General features: G+C 32.9%; 1 protein-coding gene across 1 annotated transcript in view; it reads right to left on the bottom strand.

Moving 5' to 3' along the window:
- The window catches only part of LOC126882949 (uncharacterized), a 39,909-nt gene extending 19,816 nt beyond the window's left edge, over positions 1-20,093 (bottom strand). Inside the window, exons 1-2 of the mRNA XM_050648028.1 lie at positions 19,995-20,093; positions 1,634-1,998 (exon numbers count right to left, since the gene is read on the bottom strand). Of these exons, the coding sequence (XP_050503985.1) occupies positions 1,634-1,998; positions 19,995-20,014 (385 nt within the window). The 5' untranslated portion in view covers positions 20,015-20,093. The remainder of the gene's footprint in view (positions 1-1,633; positions 1,999-19,994) is intronic.
- Positions 20,094-21,479: the final 1,386 nt, after the last annotated feature.

Here is a 21,479-nt window from a genome sequence, read left to right as displayed (position 1 = left end):
AGTTAACAGTTTTAAAGTTATAAGCGATTTAAAATCCAAAAATGAGTCTTTTATTAACTTACAACTTTAAAACTATTAACTTTTGAGAAAAATTTCAAGACACTTATTTTATTTAGAATGTCCCAAAAAATCTAGAAAAAATAATTTTCGGAGGAAATAGGAGATTTTTGAAATAGAGCGCGCCACACCGGCAAAAAAATCGGATAAACACGCATATTTAACAATTAAAAAACAAGGGTATAAATTAAGGTTAGACGTGATTACTCTTCAGAATCGAAGCTGAATGTTTAATCATCAATTTAAGTATCTGGCAACCTCAAAAATACTAATTGAAATATGAATTTTTAAGCCTCTAAAATGCGTATTTTCGCATTTTTCAGATTTTAAATCGCCTATAACTCGAACACTATTAATTTTTGGGAAAAATTACAAGATACCTTTTTTGTTTAGAATAACCGAAAAAATCTAAAAATATATGTTCCGGAGCAAAAAAACGTGATCTTTTGTATTTGTTTAAAAATAGTTATTTATGAAACAGTTCGTGAAGTATGCTTTTTGCGAACGCACGCGATATTTAGAGCACGAGCGACAGCGGAGCGAGTGCTATACATCGCGTAAGTTCGTAAAAAGTACTTCACGCACAGTTTCATACAATATTTTATCTACTCTACCATAAACAAATAAAAAAACTGTAACTCTTCGTCACTGGAATACATTTCTAGTCTACAATTTTTAGAACTTTGACATTTAAAAAGTCTAACTTTTTTCAAACCACAAAACTGTTAACAACGCCAAAGTTAAGGATATTTGATTATATGAAAGTGTGTTAAAAACAGTGCGAAAAAGTAAGTCCCATTTAAAATACATTGTTACTTCACGCTCACTTTAAACACTTCACGCACTGCTATCTAGAATGACAGTTTTCACAAACTAAAAATTTACACATAATATAACATAGAGTAGATAAAATTGTTTAAACAATTTCTGCCCAAAAATTCCGCCCGGTGCTCTTCAGATTTGTTTAAAGGGGACATTTTTGAATAGGAATTGACAAAGAAACCGAATCAAAAAATTTTTCAGACGGGAGCGGTCTCACCACATGGACCAAAGAGTGCGAGCGGAGAAATCAAACTTGTTTGGTTTCGCCGCTTTGCTCTTTGCTAGCACTCTGTGTACCTCCATTTCCCAGTATGAGTTTGATTTCTCCGCTTTGCTCTTTGCTCTTTGCTCGTCCACTCTGAACGCGGCCTTACCCATATGCCTGAAAAGGAAGAATTTTGACCAGTGTGTGTTGCCTATACTTACTTATGGAAAGGAAACAATAATACTCACAAAAAAGGTAGTGAACAAGATTCGCATAACTCAGAGGGCTATGGAGCGCCAGATGTTGGGTGGAAAGAGCTGAGGGAGACCAATGTCCAGCAGTGGACGCGCACGGGTTGGTGATGATAACTAATAGATGATATTTAACAGAACATTCTCAAATTAGATCTACTTCAATGCTTGGGATATAAGGGTACCAGAATTTTGGTGGTACTCAAAAGTACCGTGGGGAGACAAAGGGTTCTGTATTAGGAATTTTTTGATATTTTGTACTTTTCTAAATTATATAAATGATAATTAAAATACTCACTTTCCAAAAAATCAATAGCTTTCGACGGAACAATATGTTGCACTTTTGAACATACGCACAATGGTTTCCCCAAGTGGTATTTACAAAGAACAGGGCACATATCGCTTCTAGGTACGTTATTATCATTATGACTTTCAGTTAAATTGTTAGATGTAGACTGCTGCATATTATATATTTGTTGAAAAACATCTAAACAATCTCTTCCGCACGAATGTCCTCCTAAACCTGATGAACATAGCTCTTGGCAAATGTGGCGTTTGTGAAACTTCCTTAAAACGTGATGCAAAATCTTCTCGTGTCCGTCGTCTAGATTTTCTCTACACATGGCCAAATTAACTGACAGCCAAAGTGTTAGAAGTATCATCCTATATATAAACACAAAGTGAGATAAAGTGCAAAATGTTTTAATAATTTACATTAAATATATAAAATATACACTGCGGGTCAGAGAAAACGGGCAGCCCACAAAATTGGTCATTTTTTATGTCTCCAATTTCCTAAACCTGTTGTCAAATTTATGTGATTTTTTTAGTATGTTATAGCCTTATTATTTAACAATATCGCTGTAATAATATTGTTGCTAAACAGGTAAATTTTCATTATATACCGGTGGACCAATCAAACTGTATTTTTTTCTCAAAGTTCGCAACACCCTGTGGAATATTCTACCACTTATAAAATCCTGAAATTAAAACCCAACTATAGCCTCCGCTTTTCTTAACATTGTATTTTTTTATTCATTCACTTGTCTTGGATAATAAAAAAGTTAGATACTTTAACAACTAGCCATGTTCTTCATCAGTACAGGGTTTATAATAATAAGGACCGTTTGCTTTACAAACATATGTACTCAAATCCTTCGTTTCCGAGACACGCCATGTTGAATTTTTTCGTACAAACTGACGATTTATTTATTGCTCTTCTTCTTCTTCTTCTTCAGGTGCCATCTCCGCTACGGAGGTTGGCAATCATCATAGCTATTTTAGTTTTTGAGGCAGTAGCTCTAAATAGTTGTTTTGAGCTGCATCCAAACCATTCTCCCAGGTTCTTCAGCCATGAAATTCGTCTTCTTCCATGAAATTCGTCTTCTTCTGCCATCTATCTTTCCTTGCATTATGAGTCACAGGATGCCATACTTCACACCCCGCATCACATGTCCGAGATACTGTAGTTTTCTTTCTTTAATTGTAAGTTCAACTTCCTTCTCTTTACCAATTCTTCTCAGTACTTCGTTGTTCGTAACTCTATCTACCCAGGAAACCCTCATAATTCTTCTATAGCTCCACATTTCAAAGGCGTTAAGTCGTCTTATTGTCTCTATATTTAACGTCCATGATTCCACTCCATAGTATAGTACACTGTATACGTAACATTTTGTTAGGCGTACTTTAAGAGCTAATGTTAAATCTTTGCTACATAGGACCTTTATCATTTTCATAAAATTAGAACGTGCTTTTTCGATTCTGACTTTGATTTCTGCAGTGTAGTCATTATTTTCTGTTATAAATGTTCCTAGGTAAGTGTACTTTTTTACTCTTTCGACCTGTTGGCCCTCTACTGTTAAGCCTTCGTTAGTATTATGGTTGTTTTTACTAATTATCATAAACTTCGTCTTTTTGATATTAAGAGAGAGTCCGTACTCCCTACTACACCTTACTATTTTACTCATGAGTCTTTACAGGTCTTGTAAACTATTGGCTATTATTACTGTATCATCTGCATATCTGATGTTGTTAACTAAAACTCCATTTACTCTTAAGCCGACTGTTTTATTTTCCAGAGTTTCTCGCATTACCTCTTCAGAATAAGCGTTAAATAATAGAGGTGATAGTATGCAGCCTTGCCTGACTCCTCTCTTTATTTCCATTTCTTCAGATGTTTCTTTTTCAATTCTTACTATTGCTCGCTGATTGTAATAGAGGTGTGTTATTAGTCTTAAATCTCTTTCATCTAGGTTTTTAGTTTTCAGAATTTCCATGAGTCGATCATGTTTTACTTTATCAAACGCTTTATTGTAGTCTATAAAACAGACGTAAAGAGGACGGTTAACATCCAAACATATCTGTGTCAGCACGGTGAAGGAGAATAATGCCTCTCTGATACCCATACTATTGCGGAACCCATATTGAGTGTCATTAATATCCAGCTCCCGTTTAGAGTGTATTCTGGCGTTGATAATTTTCATCAGAATTTTCAAGGTATGTAACATTAAGCTTATGGTTCGGTAGTCACTGCATTCTTTGGCATTCACTTTCTTTGGCAAACACACAAATGCTAATGTCAACATTTCTCTAGGGATGATTCCCGTAGTATAGATAGCGTTGAACAGTTCCACTATTATGTCCAGTTTTTTCTCGTTGACCAACTTTATCAGCTCGCTAGGTAATTCATCTGGACCAGCAGATTTATTGGTTTTCATAGAGTTTATTGCCTGACTAACCTCTGATTTGGTTATCTCTGGGCCCACATCTCCGGTTTGGCTATCTACGGATGTACTAGCTTCTCTCTGGTCATGAAATAGTTCCTCGATGTACTCTTTCCATCGTCGTAGTTTTCGTTCTGTCTTCATTATAATATTTCCATTTTTGTCGAGCAATATATTTGAGGTTCGTCTATTTCCTATTCCAGCTAGTTCTTTGACTTTTTTATGTAGGTTGAAGTTGTCATATCTGTTTTGCAATTCTTCTGTTTCTTTACATTTTGCAGAGAAGTAGTTTTCTTTAGCCTCCCTAATTTTTCTTCATATTTGGTTTTGAAGCTGTTTATAGCGGGTCTTATTGATGGTTTTGTTTTTTCTTCTTTCATTCATCAACTCTAGAATTTCCTCCGTCATCCATTCTTCTTTCTTACATTTTGGTTGTTGTAAGTATTTTCTTACTTAGCTCTAATATAGAGGTTTTGAAGAGTTGCCACTGCTGTTCTTCGTTGCAATTATTTCCTGGGTTTCTGTCTAGATTTGTGTTGATTTCGTGTTTCAGATTTTCTTTTGTTTCTTCTGACTTTACATACAGTTCCTGTATGTTAAATTTATTGTTGTTGCGGCTTTTTTACGTCTTTTTTAGTTGAAGTTGAAACCTAGCAATAAGAAGACTGTCATTAGAAGATACATCCGCTCCTGGATATGCCTTTACTGTCTGAATTGAATTTCGATATCTGTGCTTTATTAGGCAGGCCGCACATCAAAGAAACATGAAACGTAAATCACGTTTCATGAAAATAAAACACTGCTAAACAAATAGACGTCCGGCCATTTATGAAACTCTCCGAAAATAAAAATGTTTTATGAGCATGAATCACACTCATTTCATTGGTAGGCGGACTTCAAGATTTGTTTACCTGTGTTTTATTTTCATGAAATGTGTTTTACGTTTCATGTTTCTTTGGTGTGCGGCTTGCCTTAGGACAGGGGTGTCCAACTTGCAATGCCTCAAGGGCCAAAACTAAAACCTTTGATGTTGTCGCGGGCCATATAATAATTTTGTTACAAGTAATAACAAAATAAAGTGAGGTATAAAAATAATTAAAACAAAAAAGACTATTATTTCTTTTATTGCTCAACAACTACATTTTTTTATAAACGAAAAATTTATTGATAACACTTTTCAATAATCAAGACAAACATTGCAAAAGCAACGAAAAAGATGTATTCAATTAGTGTGAGGACTGTGGTCGATCGGCTTCATCCACCAATGAAGAAATGTCCACCTCCAGTTCAGTTGTAGACAGTCTCATAAGATGACGTAAGGAAGAATCGGTAAGATTGCTTCTGTTTTTGTTTTTTATGTATTTCATGGAGGAAAAGGCACTTTCACATGTATATGTGCTTCCGAACATTGACGTCATTTTCACTCCAAAATCTCGCAGATTTGGGAATTTCTCCTTTGACAGTAATTTGAAAAATTGAGGTTCCTTTTCTTGTCTGGTGATTAGGAACATGTCTGCTTGAAGATCACATAACTCAAGCTGTAATTTGGGTGGTTGATCATCAATGGTTGCTCCAAGAGGGTTATTATAAAGTAGTACACTGCTTTTGAGACTTTCAATTTCTTCAAATCTTGTATTGAATTCATCAATAACTTGTTCAATTTGTGAAATGCAGGATGAAAACTCAATATTTTCCTCACCGTTGAATTTTTCTGCTATTTGCAGAGAGATAGGGAAGTGTGTCAGGTTGTTCTTTTTCCAAAGCACGTTTAAACACGTTCAGCTTATTCCGGAATCCGTTTATCATTCCGATCAAATCTGAAACCGCCTGGTTTCTTCCTTGAAGACTCAAGTTTAACATGTTAAGATGATTAGTCAGATCTGTTATAAAAGCTAACTGTCTTAAGAATTCTGTTAAACTGCTCTTCCAGTTCAGTTGTGTCAGATGAAACGTATTTGTTGAGGAATGCAGGGATTTCCTTTCTTATGGCAAAAAATCGTTCCATGCACTTTCCTGCACTCAGCCACCTTACATGGTTTTACATTAGCAAGTCTCCATACTCAGCCTCTGTTTCCACTAAAAACTGCTTAAGTTGCCTGTGTAAAAGAGATCGATTTCCACCTCTAATCATATTTATAATCTTAATCACGGTTTGGAAAACTTGATTTTCCTTGACTGATTTTCCACATAAAGCTCCCTGATGTATAATACAATGAATTATTGGGCAAGTGACACCATTCTCTCGAAGCAGACCCACTAATCCAATTTTTTTACCTGTCATTGATGGGGCCCTGTCTGTTGCTATGGCTGAACATTTATCAAAGCGTCCAATTCTGTCAACTGCTTTCTTCACAGCCTCATAGATGTCTTTTCCTTTTGTTGTTCCATAAAGAGGACAAATATCAAATAACTCCTCTTTACTGGTAAAATCATCAAAAGTAGTGCGCACAAATATTAACAGCTGACTAACATCGGTTTGATCAGTGCTTTCATCCAAACAAAGTGAGAAATATGAACTTTTCTTAACCAGGCTAAGCATAGATTTTTATACTTGCTCACCCATAGCAACAATCCTTCTTTGTATGGTTTGATGTGAAAGTGGCACTGATTCAAATTTCTCCGCCATTTTAGAATCACCGAAAGCTTTGGCCATTTCAACAGCACATTTTTTTATCAAATTGCCATCAGTGAAAGGTTTTTTTGCCTTTGCCAGCTCAAGCGACACGGCATAAGATGCATGCAAAGTATGCGTTTGAGAGTGTAATATTTTACTGAACATACCAGTTTGGTATTTAAGCTTTTTCTTCAAATCTGCAACTAGGGCACGCTGACTTTCATTTGTGTACGTAGCATACTTATTTTCATGCACTGTTGTGTAATGTCTTCTCACATTATATTCTTTAGGCACTGAAACGACATTCATGCACACTAAGCACTGCAACTTTCCATTATTGTTAGCAATCAAGTAATCAACTCTCCCAACTTTCTTTGTAAATTCTGTTCTCACTATCAATTTTCCGTTTTACTAGTTTTACACTCATTATTGTATAAGAGGAATCAAGACAAAGAATTAATCAAGTTCACTGTTCACTAGCAACGTAATAGATTAGCCGACTAGCCTACGTGTCAGTAGCACACTGGCACGATGGCGGCTAGCGACGGATGGTAAGCAGTGGGAGGTGTGGCCTGCGTGAACTGTGATGCGCAGTAATCAGTGCAGTTCTCATAGTGGTGGAGGACGATTGTGTTCGTTACACGTCCGCGAAGCGTCACGCGGTACAGTATTTGTGATGTAAAAACACTGCTAAACCATAAAATATAAATTAAAAAATCTTTTTTCACAGTGGCAGCATTTAAACAAAATATATATGCTTTTCGAAAATCTTACGTGGGCCACAACAAATAGCCTCGCGGGCCGGATGCGGCCCGCGGGCCGCCTGTTGGACAACCCTGCCTTAGGATGTAGTCAATTTGATTTCTGACGATTTTTTTGTCTTTGTCAGCTGGAGATTTTCATGTATAAAGGCGTTGCTTAGGTAATTTAAAGAATGTATTTGCGGTTATAACATTATGCTCCTGGCAAAATTCAATTAGGCGATCCCCTCTGTCGTTTCGTTCGCCAAGCCCATAGGGTCCTACATTAGGGTAGCATTTTACTTTGCCAATTTTTGCATTAAAATCACCCATGATCACTGTTATGTCTCTAGATGCTATGAGATGTAATGTTTTTTGAAGTTCGCTATAAAAGTTTTCTATATTTCAAATGCAATTTGGTAGGTTTTAAGAGCATTTTGCATATTTTTTGACATACAATTAAGAATTTTATATTCACTATTGGTGTGCCTACGGGTATTACCCGTGATATTAGACGTATGAAGGGTAATGGTGAATACAAAATTCTTAATTGTATATCAAAAATTGAGCAATAACTACCTTTCAAAACTTACCAAATTTCATTTGCATATCTCATCCGGTTTTAGAGCAATAAATAAATCGTCAGTTTCTAAGAAAAAAATCCAACATCCCGTATATCGAAAACGAACCATTTGCCGACATATGTTTATAAAGCAAACAATCATTATTGAAGTTATACTTCTTTAGCCGTGTTTGGGAGTAAATGTATATGTGCGCGAATTCATCAAAAATCTTAGTCCTGGACGCAGCTCAAAGGTTATACGGGCTCTGGTTGGGTGGTAAAATGATCTGTCAATAATTGTTCAATATGGAAGTTATGGGTAAACAAATGTTGTGTATATTACTTTTTATTATTGTGAGGACAGAAATAAAAGCAAGTTTATAATTGTAGTGACTTTTTAAATAGTTTTTAACCTTCGTAAGGCGGTACGGGGTGCAGGTGCACTCCATACCACGTTTTTCTCACCTATCTTTTTTAATATTTTTTTTTATTTTTGTCCATTTTTCTATTCGCATTAAATTCAATTCTAAACGCACTCCACCCATTACAGCATTTAAAACTTTTTGCATTTAAGTGTTTTTTTGGAAAAATGACTGTAGGGTGCATAATATGATGAAAATTTCGTATCCTGAATTGGACGTTTCTGATGTTCCACCTGGAGCTAACAGAGCTACGGGACAAGGTCGGTGTTACTTATGTCACAGAAAAAGACAGAAAGTCCCGACATAACTGTATTGTGTGTAAAAGCTTTGTGTTGCTCACTCTGTGAAAAATTTCATGTGTTTGTAATGCAACGATAATAATTTGTTTAAGAAGGAATGAGTACTTTGTTTGTAAAATTATGTTTCATAGTTTAATAAGCAAGTCCTATTTACCTTTCAAATCAATTTCCCCGACGTTCACATATGAAAAACAATGGATATACGGATGGGGTGCAAATGCACCCCCCACCGTCGTTTACGTAAGAATCTAAGCACCGTTTTACAAGGGTTAAAAGCAACAGGTACATACGTAATAATTGTAAATGTTTCAGTATTGTAATAAAAAATTATTTTCCACCTACCTCTATCGAAAGTATACTTTTCCGGACCTGATTGTAGGGAGCAAAGTGGTACTTTTCCTCCCTAGGGAGGAAAATATTTTTCCTCCCTAGGGAGGAAAAGTAAAAGTGACGTCATGGTACTTCATTCATGAAATATAACTTATTGACGCCCTGTACAATATCTATTTTCTATTACGTAAGTATCTATACATTTTAACGTTTATTTATAAAACACGCTGTATTTTGCAGAATGATAAAAAACAGTAAATTGTTATTTTGATTTAACAATGTTTACATTAATAGTTTGACTTATATTTGACAGTTGACAGTTATATTGTACCTACTTGTTAGTTTTAGTTTTAATAAATTTTGTTGGTTAGTTACATAAATAAATTAAGTAAAAATAAAAAATGACTTGGTATTAATTTAAGGAAGGTGGAAAAACCATATGTATAACATGGGAGTAAAGTGCCTTTTCCTCCCTTGAATGATTACTCCCTTGAAGTAAACTTCATTCTCGGGAGGAAAAGTAGCACTTTCCTCCCTTGTTATACAAATAGCTATTACATAATTCACAGAAATAAGGAAAAAAATATCCTGTTGGTGACTCAACCCCCTCCAGGCCGATACCAAATTTTTTGAGTAGTATAGTCATCTATAATAATAACCTATATGTTTCCTACAGCCGATTTTGATGATATACATAGCTATAAACAAATGAAGATCAAAAAACGCTAAATATGCACTTTATGCCGATTTATATAAAAATATGCAGAATTTGATATTTTTGCATTTTTTATGCATAATATGCAAAATATGCAATTTGCATATTTGCCTAAGTCTATTAATTATAAATAATATGTACGTTTTACAATATAAGTTACAATCTGTACATCTAATATTACATCTGTTACATCTGTTACATCTGTTACAAGTTGTACATCTAATATTATTTAACAAAATTAAAAAAAAATGTTTAAACAAATTGGATGGTGTATATAACAATAAATTTATTTAAATAATGCATATTCGTAATGTACGTAAAAAGTACATACAAATTAAAAAAAGAAACGTCGAAATAAATAATCGAGAACCAGAAATACAGTTAACAGCTCCTTCCCCCTTCTCATCGCTATCCTGGCGATAAGTTTCAAGGCCGGCAGATTTTAAGGGCCACATTTTTAAGCGTTGTGGACGATTTTCTTGAAAGGAAATCTTGTTTATACTTGGTACATTAATACTATGAAGTACGTTCTTTCAAATGCGGCAAATTTTATTTCTTAATTTTAATAAACAAAGCTGCTGTGAATTAAAAAATAAGGGGGCTAACTTCGTCCCTAATTGTCTTAGGACAATTATTTTTCTTTCTAAATGTGTATAAAAATTCATTCTTTCTAAATATGAAAAACTATTTTTCTACGGGTAACGGTTAAAAAGTTATTCTTGCAAAATAATTTTACAGTATTTAAAATTATTATTTGTCATTTTTTTTAATTAAGTTAATGGTATAAATCTTCTTCTTTCATAAACTGTACGAAGTATTACTGTAACCTCATCATTTTCTGACTTATAGTGTTGCAAAAAAAATTTGGGATAAACAAATTAAATAACTTTTAAACTATTTGACCAATTGCTTTGAAATTTGGGGTATAATTTAAGCACCAGAAGTCTCAGCAATTCGTATAATGATAAGGTTCTAAGTTAATTTTTACATAAGTTATGAATACTTATAAAAACCTAAAATCTATGACTTATTTTGCAATTTTAGACATATGCAGCGAACGCCATATTGAATTTTTTTTATATGATTTATGAGTTTCTTATTCTCAAATTTCTTTAAAATGCTTCACTTTTTAGTAATAGAAGAAATAAGCGAAAATTTACCGTTTTTTGATCTTCATTTGTTTATAACTATGTATATAATCAAAATCGACTGCAGGAAACATACAGGTTATTAATATAGATCTTCATACTACTCAAAAAAATTCGTTTCGGCCTGGAGGGGGATGTGACACGAGAGAAATCTTATTTCGCTGGACTAACATACCTATTTGCAAAATGTAAAAAATAATGTACGAGTACTTATGTACCTATTAGTATGTAATGTTTAATTTACATAATTTGATTACGAATAAAATTTCTACCAATCTTCATCTAATATGTTGTTTTCTTACTATATGTTTTGTTGTATTTTAATATTTTAATTCCACAAAAATCAAACTAATTTGCTTAAATTCATATAAGTAATAAGCCATTGTCAAAAAGTTTATGGTATAAAGGATCAGTTGGTTTATCTTCCCACATGACTGATACGTCTAGGTGGCTAAATGGTAAAGCGCTTGGATTTCCAATCTAACATCTCTATAATAGGCGCGTTCGATCCCCAATGCAAGTTTTTATATTTTTATTTTTTTTTATACATTTTATGATTGTAAGTATATTATTATAAAAAATTTTTCAGAAAATACGTATTTAGTTAAAATTTTTGGCAACAATTATTCTTCAGAAATTATTTCTTTGTGGCATTTTTCAATGTGTTTGTGTGTGTTCTATTCTTTTATTTTTTTTTAATTTTTGGTATGGTTTTAATAAAAAATTTTAGAAAGTAGTAAGTATTAAAATTAGTGGAACATGTTGGAACATGAAAGGAAGCCCGAACACAATTTGGAGAAAAATGGCCAACATTATTAGAGAGACTGCTATTGAAATACTTGGGAAAACGCCAGGAAAAAAGTTTGAGGGTAAAGAGACTTGGTGGTGGTCAAACGAAGTACAAGAAAAAATAAAAAAGAAGCGAACATTATATAAAAAGTGGCAAGAAACCAGATTCGACACAGATCTTCAAAACTATATGGTGGCGAAAAAGGAAGCGAAAGTAGCAGTAGCAAAAGCCAAAGCAGAAGAGTATTCAAATTCAAGCCTATACGATCAACTTGATACCAGGGAAGGCGAAACGAAGATATATAAAATAGCCAAACAGAGAGCAAAGAAAGCAAAAGATTTTAATCCGATTAGATGTATCCAAGATGAAAATAATAAAATACAAGTTCACGAAAACGATGTCAAAAAGAGATGGAGAAAGTACTTTGACAGCTTATTAAATGAAGAATTTGACAGACAGCCTATAGAGTCAACGGAGACAGTAGCAGCAATGGTCACCAAAATAACAAACGAGGAAGTGGCTCAAGCGCTTCAAAAAATAAAGAAAGGAAAAGCGGTAGGACCAGATGATATTCCTGGGGAAGTATGTAGAGCATTGGGAGAGACAGGAACACGGTGGCTAGCAGGTTTATTTATTAGAATTATGGAAGTTGGACAAATGCCAGACGAATGGAGAAGCAGTATACTAGTACCTGTCTACAAAAACAAGGGAGATACACAACAATGTACAAACTACAGGGCTATAAAACTGCTTAGCCACACCATGAAAATATAGGAAAGAGTAATTGATAGACGGATACGTGAAGAGACCGAAATATCCGAGAATCAGTTTGGCTTTATGCAGGGCAGATCAACAACAGATGCAATTTTCATTATAAGGCAGTTGACGGAAAAATACAGGAGTAAAGAAACAAAAGCTCATATGGTATTCATTGATCTTGAGAAAGCATATGATAGGGTTCCTCGAGAGATTCTGTGGTGGGCACTCAATAAGAAAGGAGTCCCTGGTGAATATGTAAAGATTGTGAGAGATATGTATGAGGGAGTAACGACTAGTGCTAGGACAGGTGTGGAAGAGACTGATAAATTTCATGTGAAAGTAGGATTGCATTAGCGCTCGGTGCTTAGTCCGTATTTATTCTCATTAGTTTTGGACCAGATAACAGCGAAACTACAGGGTAACATTCCATGGTGCTTAATGTATGCTGATGATGTCGTGTTAGTAGGAAATAGTGAAAATGACTTAGAACAAAAACTGGAACAGTGGAGACAAGCTCTGGAGGAAAAAGGTTTAAAACTTAGTAGGCAAAGACAGAGTGTTTGCAATGGTTATTTAAAGATGGAGTTTATACAAATAACATGGTATCTTTGGATGGTGAACTAATTGTTTTAAGTACCTGGGATCGGTATTACAGGGTAATGGAGAGATAGATGGAGATGCATGCAGTAGAATTAGGGCTGGAGTGATGAAGTGTAAGGAAGCGAGTGGTGTGCTGTGTGACAGGAAAATTCCAATGAAGCTGAAGGGAAAATTCTATAAAACAGCCGTAAGACCGGCTATGATGCACGGAACTGAATGTTGGGCAGTGAAAAAGAAAGAGGAACAACGAATGCATGTGGCGGAAATGAGAATGCTTAGATGGATAAGTGGAGTGACAAAAATGGATAAAATTAAAAATGAGTATATTAGGGGAAGTCTAGGTATGGCACCAATTGATGCCAAAATGAGAGAGCATAGGTTGAGATGGTTTGGTCATGTTCAACGTCGAGACGCTAATCACCCAATACTAAGAATTGCTGAAGTGCAGATTCCTGGAAGGAGTAGGAGAGGAAGACCAAAGAAGACGTGGGGGGAGACGATTAGGCAGGACATGTTGGTAAAGGGGATTAATATTGATATTACTCAAGATAGAATTGTATGGAGAAATGCAATTAGGGAAGCCGACCCCGCATAGGGATAAGGCAAAGAGAATGATGATGAGGTATTAAAATTAGTTTAATATTTAAATAAAATATAAATAAACTGTTTAAAGTATATTGATTTCGTTAAAATCATATAATAGGAGTATAACTTCTTACGTGCGTACAAAGTACACACATTTTTTTTCATGCAGAATTACCCCTTAAAAATTGTCGCACTTATGAAAAAAAACCCTGTACTGATGAAGAACATGGCTAGTTGTTAAAGTATCTAACTTTTTTATTATCCAAAACAAATAAATGAATCAAACAAAAAGAATGTTAAGGAAACCGGAGGCTATAGTTGGGTTTTAATTTCAGTATTTTATAAATGGTAGAATTATCCACAGGGTGTTTCGAACTTTGAGAAAAAAACACAGTTTGATTGGTCCACCCGGTATACAATGAACATTTACTTGTTTAATAACAATAATATTACAGCGATATTGTTGGCTAGAATAAGGCTATAACATATTAAAAAAATCACTTAAATCGGAAAACAGTTTTAGGAAATTTGAGACATCAAAAATAACTAATTTTGTGGGCCGCCCGTTTTCTAATAGTGGAGTTTCTGCACGATCCTTTATAAACTGAATTACAATAAATTTTGAGTATTGGTATCTAAGAAATACTGAAATAATATTGAAAGCACTTGAAAATAGAACATGGATGAACTTGCTGCCATACTAATAGCGAAAGAATACACTGGACTGCTTTTGACTATAGAAAAGTAAATTATGACATGCGGTGTGTGATACGGCAAGAAAACTTAACGTCAACGTAGCTCAAAGATTAAACTATACTAAAACTGTAGCAGTTGGGAGCAGGCACAATAATTACATATCATTTGAAGGTACACAGATGGTGTTCTAGGAATCTTTTATAAAACAAAAAACACGTAAAATCCTTTAAAAAAAGATACATCAATTAAAATTTCCTAAAAAGGGCTACATCACGGAACTAGTTTTCGATCTGATAACAGATCATCATCAGTGCTGAAAAGATGCTGACATGCTAACCACCAAAATAAAAATATTAGGGTAAAAATACTTTCAACTCAATCAGTCATAGAAACATTGACTATAATTATTAAATTAAACATGGATGCACAAGATATCATATGTATTGTGCCCAAGGTACCATCTGACCCCAAATTGAGTTGTTCACATATTGAAAGGTTGTTGGCAACTCCCACCGTTGTAGTTTTACGTTACACAAATTGGAACAAAATTATGTCTACGAGTTTGATTCAACCTCTTCAATCTCTTAACCAACGCAACGATCAGAAATACAAAACTTTCACAATACGAAAATTTACAATCACAGGGAAAGTAACCCGCACAAACCTTATGGAAATTAGGTCCCAGTCCCCAAACGGTAACGGAAAAAAAGCGGCAGGATGCTTTTTCTAAAAGAAAAAACGTTTAATTGTGATGAGTGGTTCCTGAGGTACAACCGGTCAAGGTTGACCGGCAGTTGCGGCAAAGATGTAAAAAATAGGATCATAATTTTTGAACCATCACCTTTTTGTTTCGGTCCTCTTTCTCCACACCAATTTTCATATCTTTAAAATACTCATTGCAAAAATAGCAAAATTCCAATAAAAAATTAGGTTGGAGAAAATGTAATCTCAAAGTTCAAAATCGGCCTACGTTAAAAAATGCATTTTCTCGGCTTCCCATGGAGCAAATTTCTTCATTCTTTTTTTGTTCCGAACTAACTCGAGTAGAGACATGTAACTAACGTATACTAAATGTCAAAGTTGCTTTTGTTTTGTTATAATAAATTAAATGATTTATTATAACAAAAATTTAATATTTGTTTAAATAAAGATTGTTTAAATAATTATATAGTTTTCAAATGAGAATATTTGTATTTTTAACGTTAAAAGGTACACTTGTTGTAAGTTTATCTAAAAAAAGTCTACAACTGAAAAAAATATGTAGTTTTCTTTTCTTATAAATAAATTAATCTATTATAACAAAACAAAAGCAAGTTTTACATTTAATAATACGTTAGTTAGATGACTCTACTCGAGTTACTCGGAAACAAAAAAAAAAAAAAATAAGGAAAGGAAGCCGAGTAAATGCATTTTTTTAACGTATACCGATTTTGAACTTTGAGATTACATTTTCTCCAACCTAATTTTTGATTGGAATTTTGCTATTTTTGGCAATTTTCACTCGTAATATCGGTAGTTTTTATTATAATAATATATGTTACCAGTATTTTAAAGATATGAAAATTGGTGTGGACAAAGAGGACAAAAATAAAAAGGTCATGGTTCGAAAATTATGATCCTATTTTTTATATCTTTGCCGTAAATGCAGGTCAAATTTGACCAGTTGTATCTCAGGAACCACTCATCACAATTAAACGTTTTTTTTTTTATAATAAGTGTCCTGCCGCTTTTTTTTTCATCGTTTTCACGACTTAATTTCATTTAGTATTTCCCGAGATATTCTGTTTGTTTATAAACCAAAAAATTGTTTATAATTTTAAAATATTCCTGAGGCCGCTTAAATAGTCCAATTTTAATTCTGTAAAGTACATTAGATAGGTACAGTGTATTTTTATTCAAAATTCATAGTTATTCTTATCTACCATAATTATTGTAGTTATTATAGCAAACGTAAAATTTTAATTAACAATTCAATTGTTGCTAAACTGTTCATTTAATTTCCATCGGCTTCTGGAATTATAATCTATACAAAAAAAAGCCTTTACATTACCAAGCTATTTAATCATTGATATACAATTACTAATCTAAAATTTTAGTTGAAAATTAAAGATTTTGTTGGAAAAATCCGCATTTTCCGGGGAAAATTTTCGTCAAAGTAAATCGGGAAAAACACCTCTCTATGCAGAATTTAATTACGGTGAATTTTTATTTGGGTATTTTTTGGAGTTATAGAGCAAAAATTGAAAAAAACACAATTTTTGGGTGCCATTTTGTTTATAAAAAAAGTAGCACACTATCTGCGGACTTTACATACCTATATTATTAATATATACAATCATTAGATTCGATTCCAGCAATAAAATTGCTGGTAAATAACTTTTCCTTGTATTTTGCTAATTAGCCCAGAGTGATAGGTAGAGACTGGAAAATATGCACTAAAAAATGTCTAAAATATGCATGCAATATGCATTTTAAAACAAGCTGAATATGCACAATTAACATGCAAATATGCATTTATATATGCACTTATTTTTATATGAATAATTTTATGGTTTACGTTAAATACATAAATAAATAAAAAATAATAAAAATAAATAAATAGGTTTGAATTTAAACCAAATTGTATTATTATTTCTTAATATATTTTTTTAACTTCAGGTTTTGTGACAAATAAAACGGCAAAATATTTTATTTTGACCACAAGATAAATAAGAGTACAATAAAATAAATGTACATATTTTTATTGTTACAATATTGATTCATATTTTCTAAACTAATATTATAAAAAGAGTACAATAAAACAAATTTACATATTTTTATTGTTACAATAAATAATCATATATTGATTCATATTTTCTAAACTAATATTATGTCTTCTATCTGTTAATATTTGTTTATAGGCAGAAAAAGATCTCTCAACGTCACAAGATGTAATTGGGGCATATTTAAACTTTGCTATTAGAGACGGATCCATATTAATATTTTCATCGAAGTTTCCAAAATTGATTATATTATTTATTGAACGCAATAAAGTGAAACCCTCATTTTTGTTTAAAACGTCATCAAGTTTATCTTTAATTTTTACTCCAATTTCCCCATTCAGATTTGTTATTTTCTGTTTAACCGAATCAACAATAGACATACTATTGTGAAGACATAAATTTTGAGCCTCTAATTTTGTAATTGAACTTTCAATGATATCGAAATTCGATTTTATATACAACAATTGATTTTTAATAGACTTTTCTTTAAAAATATTTTGACAGTTATCAATAGCGGTACAAGTCGGATCAAAACTTGAAATAACGCTTTTGATGTCGTCGTAGTGTTCAGATAAAAATATAGCACTTTTAAGCCAAGTTCCCCATCTGGTTAATACTGGTTCTGGTGGTAAAGGAATATCGGGAAGCATCTCCCTATATACCTGTACACGTAGTGGTGCTTTCAGAAATACTTTTTTTACATTATTTATTAAGGTGTTTACATTGGGAAATTCAATTCTAACTTTCTCTGCAACTCTGTTTAGGCCGTGCGCCAAACATGTACAGTGAATTAAATTAGGGAAAAAGATTTTAAGATTGGATGCAGCTTTCATCATATATGAGGCGGCATCACTAAGCATTAATAATATTTTTTCAAATGGTACTTGATCAGGTAAAAAAAAATTTGTTAGGGATTCGTTAACAAATCTAGCTATTGTAGCATAGTTTGTTTTTTCCAAACATTTTACACTAATTAAGTATGAGTTTTTAAAATCGCCAGAGTCGTTAAGAACTCCAACAATTAGATTCGCAATTTGTCGACCCTTTGTATCCGTTGTTTCGTCGACGGAAATCCAAAGATATTCGGCTTTTAACTGATTTTTAATACTCGTCATCACATCTTTGTAACATGCACTGACATATTTTTTCCGAAGAGTTGAAGAACTTGGTATTTGAGCTGGTTTATCTTTAATCTTGCAATAAGTTTTTAAAAAGTTTTGACACGATTTATGTTCTAACTTGTGCAGAGGGATATTGCAGTTCAAAAAAAAATGGCATAAATCCTTTGCAAAGGTTTCTTGCCCAACTGACGTATTCTGAATCTGCAAACTGTTCTGTAGAATCTGCTGGCGAGGTTTATTATCATTTTTTGATAGCTTAGTTTGGTGAAGTGAAGTTTTTATGTGTTGAACTACTTGGAATTTCTTTTGACATGGAATCTGGAATATAATGATAATGATGTTTTAGATGTTTTCGTAAATAGATACCTACATTAAAATGATCAAACTTTTTAAACCTCCCCCAATTTTTTTTTATTTCTCAAAGTGAAATTGAAATCGTCAAACAATAAAGTACAGTCAGTGTACCGTAGTATACAGGGTGGGCCACTCTCAACACCTCGCTCTGTATAAGCCAAACCGTTGCGAACTTTAAAAAACAGTTTTTGAAGAAATGGGACGGTTTGTCATTTTAGAATAGACAGACACATAGATGTGCAAAGAAGTTTGATAAGTTTAAAAATCTATTGAAGTGGAGAACTTACCTTTTTATCACAAATGGTGCAAAACATACTTTCACTGTCGATAACTTTTAGATGATTGTTACTTCCAATCCAACTTCTGAGAAGACTTGATTTTTCCCTTGCTACTTTAGGCATTTTCACAATAATAATAAAATGATTTTTTTACACAGTATAGTCAATAACTTGCAATCACAAAAGTTGAATAATCGGCGATTGATTTAAGACTAACCATTCATAAAATAAAATAATCTATCCTACCCTTAAAATGCTTAAAATTTCGTTTTGGTTGGTTTTCCCAGAATAATTCATAGTTGGCCGACACCAGCAGAAAGTACAGGTAATATTTGTAATGTTATTCAAAATATAATCGGTATTTACTTAGGTAATTTGTAAATTCTGAGAAGTCTATAAATCTTAAATATCCGGATAATGATACCTGCAGCTATAAATAACGCCCATTATGTTTATGGGTACAACAACAAAGGAGCTTAACAGCAAAATATTTACTTTCACATTTTATTTTAATGGATGTTGATGTTACTAATATATACCTTATTTTTAAATGGGGTAGAGTAAATTCCCATCAAAATATGCATTTATATGCTCTTAAATCTCCAAATATGCAAGGCATATGCATTTATGAAAAACATGAGAAATATGCAGCATATATATGCATATGCATTTTGCATATAATCCAGTCTTTAGTGATAGGAGAGAGAGAGAGAGAGAGAGAGAGAGAGAGAGAGAGAGAGAGAGAGAGAGAGAGAGAGAGAGACAGAGAGAGAGAGAGACAGAGAGAGACAGAGAGAGAGAGAGAGAGAGAGAGAGAGAGAGAGAGAGAGAGAGAGAGAGAGAGAGATAATAATTAAAATATATCTAAAAAATTATTAATTTAATCACATAACGACTAAATTTTTTTGTTTTGCAAAGTAAAGAAATTTGAATATATATTTTTTGGATGATCGTAGAGAAAATTATGTATACTACTAGCATTTAATTGCCAATATGATACTCGTATTCTATACAACATTTGCAACTACGATGCTCATGTTATATCTCTCATACTCGCATTATATTGATCATCATAAAATGCTAGTTGCATCACATACAATATTATGTTTAATTCTATAATATTATTTTTATTCTAAATATCTCGATTAATTCAATACCTACATATCTTTTATAATCGCCATCTTCCAAAATTTTTCGACTAAAAATCACAACTAAACTAAACAATCTACTGAAGTATTATACATATAATTTATCTGTATTATATACTATTTTTACATCTCATATCGTATCGATCAATTTATCGTGGGCATATTATATTCCAGATACTGAGGCGATTATATAAAATTATCAAAATATTTAGGCCTCGATCCCGGGTACAAAAAAAGTTGATTAATAGCAAGCTGAAAATTTGTTAATAGCTTAACGGTGTCTAGTCGGACAGACCTTTATGTATGGGAACACTAGAACAGGGGAAGTTTTAATTGTGGAATAGGGAAAGTTTTAATTGTGGAACATGTTACAGATTTCAAACGTCAGACTACGAAATCGCCCCATGTATTTTGTCGGACAGAACTTCCAATTGATTTGTAATTTAATTCTTATCATTTGACTTGTTCTACGTGGGGGACTTCTTAAAATGCCCAACATATTTGTAGGACAAATATTTTTCCATATATTATAAAAAGTTTGTTAAAAAAACAACCTGCTAGTTTTCACCAACATAAACTTGTCAGGATGACAAGTTCCACAATTAAAATCACGTTCCTCTATTAAAACTTCCCCTGTTCCAGTGTTTCCATACATCAAAATTTGTCCGACTAGACACCGTAAAGCTATTAACAAATTTTCAGCATGCTATTTATAAACTTTTTTTTGGTACGCGGGATCCAGTCCCAATTGGTTATAACAAATAAATTGCATATATTAAAGATTTGTGTTTATATGAGAAAAAAAATTGCGTCTGCACGGCATCTACCTTTTACCTGAATTATTCCTGAAGGTGTTCTAGAAGACAGTTAATTTTATTTGTTGTAATGTTTTTTGTAGTAGAGTGATAATACAATTTACAGGTGGTATCTTTTTGAGGGTAGCAATTTTCTGTTTGTGAATATAAAACCAAAGTAGGTTATGTTTATCCAGAAAATAATTTTGAAGACGAACTTGATCCGGAAAATCTCATCAAAGGAAGCACCTGGACCAGACGAAATAACCAAGAGGGTTCTAAAATATCTCCCAGGGAAATCTGTCATTTATCTGGACAACATAAAAAACGCACTGATGAGATATCTACAGAAGATTTCCTAATCAATGGAAGGAAGCCCATATGAACATAATCCACAAACCAGGAAAATAAGCATTTTCCACAAAACTATAGGTTGATACACCGAGAGAACAATTTCTTTTCTCCTAAAACACCGATTTCTTTGAGCAATATTTCTTAAAAGTTAACATATCCTATTAATTTAAACACACCGGTTCACATATAAAGAAACGAGTTTTTTAAACACAACTCAATAATTTCTTACAGATAATTTCTTCAATACTAAGAAATGCATTAATGGTTACATTTAATTTTCTTATCCTAAAGTTTTTATTTCTTAAATTGAAAACTACAAATATTTTGCAGTATAAGAAATATAATGTTAA

This window comes from Diabrotica virgifera, chromosome 4 (assembly GCF_917563875.1).
Source record: "Diabrotica virgifera virgifera chromosome 4, PGI_DIABVI_V3a".
In the NCBI taxonomy this organism is placed as follows: domain Eukaryota; kingdom Metazoa; phylum Arthropoda; class Insecta; order Coleoptera; family Chrysomelidae; genus Diabrotica; species Diabrotica virgifera.
The sequence above is the reverse complement of the archived record's forward strand: the minus strand, read 5'-3'. Positions and strand labels throughout refer to the sequence as shown.